Genomic DNA, 9,940 nt, shown 5'->3' with positions numbered 1-9,940 from the left:
GCTGGGCCCGTGAGCCACGGCCGCTGAGCCTGCACGTCCGGAGCCTGTGCTCCACAACGGGAGAGGCCACAACAGTGAGAGGCCTGCGTACCAAAAAAAAAAAAAAAAAAAAAACACAGATATTTTATACACTTTAGATTTGAATAAAAATAGCACAGTAATTTTAAATCACTAGTTGTTATTGCTCATTTTCCAAACTGCAGTCCACATGCTGGGATTTCCTTTCACTTCCCTCTTCACAAAGCTACCTGCAAGCACCTACCCTTTTCTAAAGTATGTACTTCCCAGAGCCACCTGTCTTGATTGCTAGCTTAGTTAAGACCTGACTACAGCTGAGGAGGAGGCCCCTATTCCAGTTCTATATGGACACCCTTTATTTTAATCGAAATCTCTTCATTCTTGGTGTCAGATGAATCTTCAGGAACTGTATCCCATTCTAAAGGCTCTTCAGATTTTGGCTTATCTTCCAAAACCCCTGATCCTAATTTTACCACCAGGACGTCCGCTGCCTGGGGAGACTGATAAACCCTAGACACATTCTCTACCAGAGCTTCATCTGCAGGTGTTTGCTCAGATGGTGGAAGCAGAACTTCAGCAGAGGTTTCTTTTACAGAGATTTGTGTAATAAAGGACTCTTCAGCTAGTGAAGACTGTTTGTCAACAGAGAACATTTCCGAAGTAGTTTCTTCAGTTGATGGAAGCTGAAATTCAGCGGGGGCCTCCTCTGCAGAAGCCTCCTCTGCTGGTAGAGGTTGAAGTTCAGCTGCAGCCTCTTCTGCAAGGGTCCTCTCAGCTGGTGGAGACTGAACTTTGGTGGAAACCTCTTCTGCAGGGGTGTCCTCAGCTGGCAGAGACTGAACTTCTTCTGGGACCTCTTCTGCAGAAGTCTCCTCAGTGGGTGGAGACCGAATATTGGCAGAGGACTTCTCTGCAGGGGCCTCCTCAGCTGGTAGAGACTGAAGCTCAGCAGGGGCCACCTCAGCTGGAGGAGACTCAGTTTCAGCTGGGGCCTCTTCTGCAGGGGACTCCACAGCTGGTGAAATTTGAAGTTCTGGGACCTCTTGTGTAGGAGCGTCTTCAGCTGCTGAAGGCTGAACTTCAGCAGGAGGCTCTTTTAAAAGAGTCTCTTCAGCTGAGGTGGGCTCTACTTTAGCAGGAGCCTCATCTCCAGGAGGCTCTTCTGTTGGGGAAGGCTGTACTTCAACAGGAGCCTCTTCAGCTGCTGGAGGCTGAACTTCAGCAGAAACCTCTTCTGCAGTAATCTCCTCAGCTAGTGGAAGTTGCACTTCAGCAGAGCTCTCTTCTGCAGCGGGAGACTGTACTTCAGCTGGAACATCTTTCCCATCTTCTAAAAGTACTGGAGCATCATTTTTCGTTGGTGGAATAGATAAAACTCTGTTAATACTTTGCTGCCTAATTTCTTCGTTGTTACTTGTTGTGGGTTGAAATTCAGGATGTTCAGTAACAAAAATCTTCCCTGAGGATTGTGTTTCTGTGCACCTTCCTTTGACTTTGAAAACGGATTACTTGGCCAGCCAATAACCACTATTTCTGATTCACTAAAGTTTGTCTGCTCTTCCTTGTCTACTTTTTCTTTTGTTTTTTTCTTTTTTATTATGTGCTGTGAAGCTTGATTTTTTTTAACTTATCTATTTATTTATTTTTGGCTGAGTTGGGTGGTTTTTCTTGTTGCTGTGAGCGGGATTTCTCTAGTTGCAGCGAGTGGGGGCTACTCTTCATTGCGGTGTGTGGGCCTCTCATTGTGGTGGCTTCTCCCGTTGCTGAGCATGGGCTCTAGGTGCGCGGGCCTCAGTAGTTGTGGCACGTGGGCTCAGTAGTTGTGGCTCGTGGGCTTAGCTGCTCCACGGCATGTGGGATCTTCCCGGACCAGAGCTTGAACCCGTGTCCCCTGCATTGGCAGGCGGATTCCCAACCACTGCGTCACCAGGGAAGCCCTACTTTTTCTTTTTAAGGAATGTTCATCATTGTCCAGTCTCCAGTACAACTGGTCTGCTGGGATCTGTCTGTTTTGAGTTGAACTGAGTGTCTGTCTGCTTGGTGGAATTTCTACTTCCTGAACACTCTCTGGAAATTCAGGGGCTGCTTCTCCAATAGCTGGCTTTTCTTCAGGTACCACTGTTTCACAAACTGACTTGATTTCTTCTTCTTTCTCTTCTGCAGTAGTTTCTGTCTGCAGAGATTTATCAGTCATATCATGTACATGCTTTCTCTTTGTCCAAGTTTGCTGAAGTTGAGAAGATACTCTATGACATTCATAGTTGAATTTGCTCCCAGGAATATTACCAATACTAAGGGTACCTTTGGGGCCAGATGATTGTGGTATAGGCAAGTGTTTCTTTTTCTCTGTCACTTCAGTCTGCTGGGATTTATCTACCATTGGTTGGCTGGGTCATCTTCTCTTTCAAATTTCTTGCCTCCCTGCTGAGATAAGGTGATCAGATTCATCACTTTCTTCCATTTCTAATACTGGTAGAATTCAAACTTATCAATCTTCAAGTAATTAATCATCAAGAATGACAAATTTACCAAATAGTTAAGCCTTTGCCTTCCTCATTAAGTGTTGTTCTGTTGAACTACCTCAGAAAAAAGTAATTCATAAATTATGGCATTCTGTACTACACTCTTGTTGGATCCCACCTCACTTAGTAAGCATCTTTCCTGTTTAGTCTCTGGTATAACTTCTAGAAGTTTCCCTACAGGTCTATGATATCACTGCCAATTGTCCCTACAAGGTTCCATCAATGGTATACCCAGAACTTTTTAACCCGGTAAACACTCATGGATGCTGGCCACAAGTGAGAGATCTACAGTTTGAAACAGCAAGTTGAAAAAAGTGTTTGTCTAGCAGAGGAATATGAAGTAAACTCCAGTAATGCTGCTTTCTTGTAGTTGGAGTTGATGCTTTTGAACTTTCAATTCTGTCTATTTCATCCTACTGTCAAAGACCGTTATAATGCTGAATTCAGAATTCTGCAGCCTATTTTCAATTGTTGGAGAAAACAACTGGTAACGTATGTGTGGCATTGTTCTATCAATATATGTTTATATAATTTGATGGAAAGTTAATATTGTTTGAAAAACTTGAGTTCTGAGGTCTGTACCCATGTAAGTTCCTTTCTTATGTCCTTAGTATTCAGTAACCACAAGAGCCTACTATCAATGTGTGTATATATATGGCATGTTTGCCTTCTCAAACAACTTGAGATATTTTAATTTTCAACTATTTCAGAAAATTGTTCCACCCAAGTTTGTCAAATAAAAGAATATTGAGTGTAAAGATATGTCAAGTGAAATAAAATGCAATTTTTGATGCAGTCACTATATACTCTGCTGAATAACCACATGGGAATGAATTCCCCAGTGAAGATGACAACTTTTAATTGAAGCTTTGAAAAAGAGGAATCCCAGTTAAGCAGACTGCAAATGGAATTATAATAGATTTAAAATATAAAAAAAAAACTTTAACATACATCACACAAAAATTTTACTAGAAAGATGGAGATTGGTCAAAAGATGTGCAAAAACATATTCCTTTAGTCTAAGGACAGTTAAAGAGAAAAATAGCCTTTAAAAAATGTAGTCACATGAGACAATATAATAAACATACCTAAACAATTATTATGACTTCATTAACCTAGGAATATTTTTAAATTTCTTTATGCTTATTGTCCCCATGAAATATAAAAGCATCATTGAATAATTCCCTTTGTCTGACATGCATTAGTCATAATTGTAGTTAGGTAATCTTAGCCAAATAAATAAGCACTTTACACATTCTTTGACCCAGTCCCTAAAGCATCCTCTATCTCTATTCAGGGATAGGTGAATATTTGTTGGGTGTAATTGGAGGAATGTGATTAGAAACCATACTGCTTGTCCTACATCTCCACTTGCTCTGCTTTCATTTTTGTCTATTCTGCTCCACTATGTTTTATCTTTCTAAGATTTAATAAAGTAAAGTAAAACAATAGTCATTTTACAAAAGTATTGGCATAAGTTTTCATCAGACCTGCTGTAGTTTGAAACCTAGGTTGTTTATCAACCACTTTGTGGTCTGGTGTTCCTCTCAATTGTATCTGTCAAACATTGCATGTATATTTTGCAATCAAGTTTATGACGTTATGTGGTATCTTCAAAGTCTATTATGTGGTATCTTCAAAGTCTATTTTGGGCCAACTCATAAGAAGAAATAAATGTCAAAACCAACATTGCCTTAATTGGGTTAATATAACATTTCATGTACTGGATTAATTTTGCTGCATTAACTTAAATAAGATTTTGCCAACTTTTCCATAGACATAAACTCATTTTCCAATTCTTGCTATTTTTGTTTTCCCCTCCAAGAAATAAGAACTTGATCTTTCTTAATTACACACCAAACTATCAAAGTAAATAGCCTATTGCTACTATCTTATTCATAGAGGCAAATTAGTATTCCTAAATAATCAATCAATTAAAAATTTACTTGAGATCCCAAATAGAATAGAATCCCAAATAGAGGGACTTCATAAAGCAATTTCTCATCATATTTTTTAAGATCCAGAAATGCTCCTTTTGTCCCACTAATCTAACCAACAATTACATTATTCAATCTGTCTGATCAATTTTGGGTTAGGTGTTTTAACCCTTGTTTAGGAAATCTCACATGATTCAGCTCTCTCCCCTTTACTTGGTTCACATCTGTTGTGGGATCAATTGTGTATCCCCAAAAGATATGTTGAAGTCCTAACCTGCAGTACCTCTGAATGTAACCTTATTTGGAAACAGGGTCTTTGTAGATGTAATCAGGGTAAGATGGTATCCTAAAAAGAGGAAACTTTGGACACAAAAAGACACATAGAGAAGATGGCCATATGAAGATGGAGTCTGAGATTACAGTTATGCTGCCACAAAGCAAGGAACACCTAGGATTACCAGAAGCTGAAAGAGGTAATGAAGGATCCTCCTTTAGAGGCTTTGGAGGGAGTATAACCCTGCTAATGCCTTGATCTGGGGGCTTTAAGCCTCTAGAACTAGAATACATTTCTGTTGTTTTAACCTAGTTTTTGGTACTTTCTTATGGCAGCCTGAGAAAAACAATACAACATTTCAGAGCCCCATGTTTTTTACTCCCACCTGACATGCTGTAGTTCTGACTCTCTCAATCTCTAGGACTAGTTTCTTTATTTCTGACTCAGGTTTGGCATTTAGTTTTATACAATGTTTGACCTATTTCTACAATCATAAAACCAGAGGGATTTGCTGAAAGGCCTCTCTCTGATAACTTGCATTTAATTTTACCAAAATCAAATTTGCTGACTGGTACTTAATTTCATTTATAATTATAATGACTTTGAAAACTATGATTTAGATAGCAGAGATATTTCAAATCAATGAAGACTAAATATCTAAACTGTGACCTATATTGCTTTGTTCTAAACTGACTAGATCAAATAAGATGAAATCTGAAAAAGGTCCATTGGCTATGACAACTACAAGGTCATTGGTAACTTGAGTAAGAGCAATTTCAGTGGAAGGGTGGGAAATAGAAGTGATAAAACACTAAAATTTCTGTGAATTATAAAGTTTAAAAATTAAATTGCAGAAAAAGAAAAAATAAGTGTAAAATATCACAAAGAGCTATACTTAATGCACTAAAAGATTTTAGAAAATCAATATAAAAATAACACAATAGAAAAAATTTTAAGAACATGGATAGAAAACGTATAGAGGAAAAATAACTGACCAATAAATATATAAAAGAGATCCACTTTACTTCTAAAATTAAAATAATATCAATGTAAAATTAGCAAAGATTATTTTAAAGGTAATCTCCCCTCCCTTAAAACAAATGAGAGTATTATTAAATGGATGGTCTCCTACATTACTGACAGGAGTTTAAATTGATACAATTGTTATTCTGGAGAATTTGAAAGTAAATATCAAAAGTTCCTGAAACATGCATACCATGTGTCAACAATTCTGCTTCCAAGAAATTTAATTTTTGGAAATATTTATTCCCTCAAGAAATATTTACTGAACACCTATCTATTCCAGGGACAATTCCTACATGTTAGGGAAACAACAGAATACAAAAAGACATTGTATCCTGTCTTTATGACTCTCACAGTCTAGTGGGAGAAACTAAGTAAATAAGTAAAAAATTTGTGAAAATAATTTTAATTAGTTAAGAGGGAATATAATTTACCTAGAATAATAGGACCAGAAAAGGTTTATAGTAGATGGCATCTAATTGAGAAAGTATCCAAAGGAGTACCAGTAGGAAGAAATGCCATGTTCTAGGAACTATAAGAAATCTGCTGTGGCAAGAAGAAAGGCAAAGCAAACAAAGTAAATCATTTAAGAGATGTTCTTGAAGAAATAGATAACAGCCTGATGGTGCACTGATTTAGAGACTCTATGGTATTGTTATTTTGGACATAACCATTGTAAATACTTATGAACCTAATATCAAAGCACCTAAATATAAAAAGCAAATATTAAGAGACTTGAAGGGATGAGTAGACAGCAATACAATAATAGTAGGGAACTTGATTATATCACTTTCATTAATGGGTATATAATCCAGATAGGAAATTAATAAGAAAACATTGGAGTTGAATTACACTTTTGAACAGATGGACCTAACAGACATATATAAACATTCCTTCCAACAGCAGCAAAATAAACATTCTCCTCAAGCATACTTGGAACATTCTCCAAGAGAGATCATATGTTATCTAACAAAACTAGTCTTTAAAAATTTATGAAAATTGAAATGATATCTAGCATCTTTCTAACCACAATGGTATGAAATTAGAAATCAAGTACAAGAAGATAACAGCAAAATTCACAAATATATGGAAATTAAATATCATACTACTGAACAACTGATTGGTCAAAGAAGAAATCAAAAGGGAGATTAAGAATATTCTTAAGACAAATAAAAATGGAAATACAACATACCAAAATTATGGGATGCAACAAAAGAAGTTCCAAGGGGGAAATATATAGCAATAAACACCTAAATCAAAAAAGGAAGATCTCAAACAACCTAACTTTACACCTCAACACTAGTAAAAGAATAATAAATATGAAGATAGCAGAAGAAAGAAAATAAGAAAGATCAGAACAGAAATAAAAACTAGAAAGACAATAGAAAAAATTAACGACACTAAGATGATTTTTTTAAAGATAAACAAAAGTGACAAACTTCTAGTTAGGCTGAGAAAAAAGAGAAGATTCAAATAAAATCTGAAATAAAAGAGGAGAGATTACAACTTATACATAGAAATACTAAGGATCATAAGAGACTACTATAAATAATTTTACACCAACAAATTGGATAACTTAGAAGAAATGACTAGATTAGTAGAAAAATAAAACCTACCAGGACTGAATCATGAAGAAATAGAAAATCTGAACAGATAAGGAGATTGAATCAGTAATTAAAAACCTCCAAACAGAGAAAAGCACAGAACTAGATGGCTTCACTGGTGAATTCTATCAAACATTTAAAGGGGAATTAATATCAATTCTCTCAAAGTCTTCCAAAAAATTTAAGACAGGAGAACAATTCCAAGTTTATTTTTATGAGGCCAGTATAACCCTATCACCATAGCTTGTCAAGACCCCTATAGGAAATGAAAATTACAGGCCAATATCCCTGATGAACATATAAGCAAAAATTCTTAACAAAATATTAGCAAACTGAATTCAACAGCATGTGTAAAGGATAACACACCATGATCAAATGGCATTCATCTCTGGAATGCAAGGATGGTTCAACACAGGCAAATCAAGAAATGTGATACAGCACACTAACAAAATGAAGGATAAAGATGCAGAAAAGCATTTAAAAACAACAACAAAAAACTTTAAAAAAACATATTTCCATGATAAAAGCACTCAACAAATTAGGTATAGATGAAAAATACCTCAACATTATAAAGGCCATATATGAAGCTAATAATATACTCAACAGTAAAAAGCCAAAGTTGTTGTTCTAATATCAGGAAAAAGACAAGGATGCTCACTCTCACCACTTCTATTCAACATAGTACTGGAAGTACTAGCCAAAGCAATTAAACAAGAAAAAGAAATAAACAGCATTCAAATTGGAAAAGAGGAAATAAAACTGTCTCTGTTTGCAGATGACATATTTTATATATAAAACCCTAAAGATGCCACCAAGAAAACCTTGTTAAAACTAATTTAAAAATTCAGGAAAGTTTCAGAATGAAGAAAAATCAACATGCAAAACTCAGTTGTATTCTTATACAATAACTATTAGAAAGTGAAATTAAGAAGATAATCCCTTTTTATAATTGCATCAACAATAATATACTTAGAAATAAATTTAACTGAGGAGGTGAGAGATCTGTACACTGAAAACTATAAGGAGTTGATGAAAGAAACTTAAGAAGACACAAATAAATGGAAAGACATTCCATGTTCACAGACTAGAAAAATTAATATTGCTAAAATGTTTATACCATGCAAGGCCATCTATAGCTTCAATGCAATCCTTATAAAAATTCCAAAGGCATTTTTCATGGAAATATAAAAAACAATGCTAAAATTCATTTGGAACCACAAAAGACCCAAAATAGCCAAAGCACTCTTAAGAAAGAACAGAGGTAGAGGTGTCAAACTTCATGATTTCAATCTATACTAAAAAGCCATAGTAATCAAACACTGTGGGATTGACATAAAAAAAGATAAATAGATCAATGGAGCAGAATAGAGCCCAGAAATAAGCCTAAAGATATATGACCAGTTAATTTTTGACAAGGCACCAGGAATACACAGTGGGGAAAGGGTAGTCTCTTTAATAAGTGGTGCTGGAAAAACTAAATATTCACATGCAAAAAAAAAAAAAAATTGGACCCCTATATTCCAAAATTACACTCACAAAAATTAACTTAAGATAGATTAAAGATGAACATAAGACCTGAGACCATGAAACTCCTAGAAGAAAACATGGAGATCAAGATCCTTGACATTGGTTTGGCAATGATTTTTTTGGATTTGATACCAAAAGCAAAAGAAAAAATGCAAAAATAAACAGGTGGAGCTACCTCAAATTAAAAAGCTTCTACACGACAAAAGAAGCCATCAATAAAATGAAAAGGTGACCTATGGAATGGGAAAAATGTATGCAAACAGTTTATTGAATCAGGGATTAATATTAAAATTATGTAAAGAACTCATACAACTTAGTAGCAGAAAACCAAAAAGCAAACAAACAAAAACCCAATTAAACAAGAGCAAAGGACTTTAATAACATTTTTCCAGACAGGACATACAAGTGGTCAACAGGTAAGCAGTATCTTTTTGGATCCGTCTCCTAGAGAAATGGAAATGAAAACAAAAATAAACAAATGGGGCCTAATTAAACTTAAAAGCTTTTGCACAGCAAAGGAAACCATAAACAAAGTGAAGAGACAACTTACAGAATGGGAGAAAATATTTGCAAATGATAAGACCAACAAGGGATTAATCTCCAAAATATACAAACAGCTCGTGCAGCTCAATATCAAGAAAACAAACAACCCAATCAAAAAATGGGCAGAAGCTCTAAATAGACATTTCTCCAAAGAAGACATAGAGATGGCCAAAAGGCATATGAGAAGATGCCCAGTGTCACTAATTATAGAGAAATGCAAATCAAAACTACAATGAGGTATCACCTCACACCCCAGTCAGAATGGCCATCATCAAAAAGTCTACAAATAATAAATGCTGGAGAAGGTGTGGAGAAAAAGGAACCCTCCTACACTGTTGGTGGGAATGTAAATTGATGTAGCCACTATGGAGAACAGTATAGAGGTTCCTTAAAAAACTAAAAATAGAGCTACCATAGGATCCTACAATCCCACACCTAGGCATATATCCAGAGAAAACCATAATTCAAAAAGATACATGCACTTCAGTGTTT

General features: G+C 35.6%; 1 protein-coding gene across 1 annotated transcript; it reads right to left on the bottom strand.

Moving 5' to 3' along the window:
• Positions 1-347: 347 nt before the first annotated feature.
• Positions 348-2,413, bottom strand: FSCB (fibrous sheath CABYR binding protein; the record flags this gene model as incomplete). Its single annotated transcript, XM_079913576.1, is given in 5 exon segments — positions 348-1,492; positions 1,495-1,587; positions 1,960-1,971; positions 1,974-2,046; positions 2,048-2,413. Coding segments are annotated over 5 exon segments (1,674 nt in total). The 5' UTR covers positions 2,399-2,413.
• Between the last annotated feature and the right edge of the window lie 7,527 nt (positions 2,414-9,940).

Source organism: Stenella coeruleoalba (genome assembly GCF_951394435.1).
Source record: "Stenella coeruleoalba genome assembly, chromosome: 2".
Taxonomy (NCBI): domain Eukaryota; kingdom Metazoa; phylum Chordata; class Mammalia; order Artiodactyla; family Delphinidae; genus Stenella; species Stenella coeruleoalba.
Note: the sequence above shows the minus strand (reverse complement) of the source record. Positions and strands in the feature narration are given on the sequence as shown.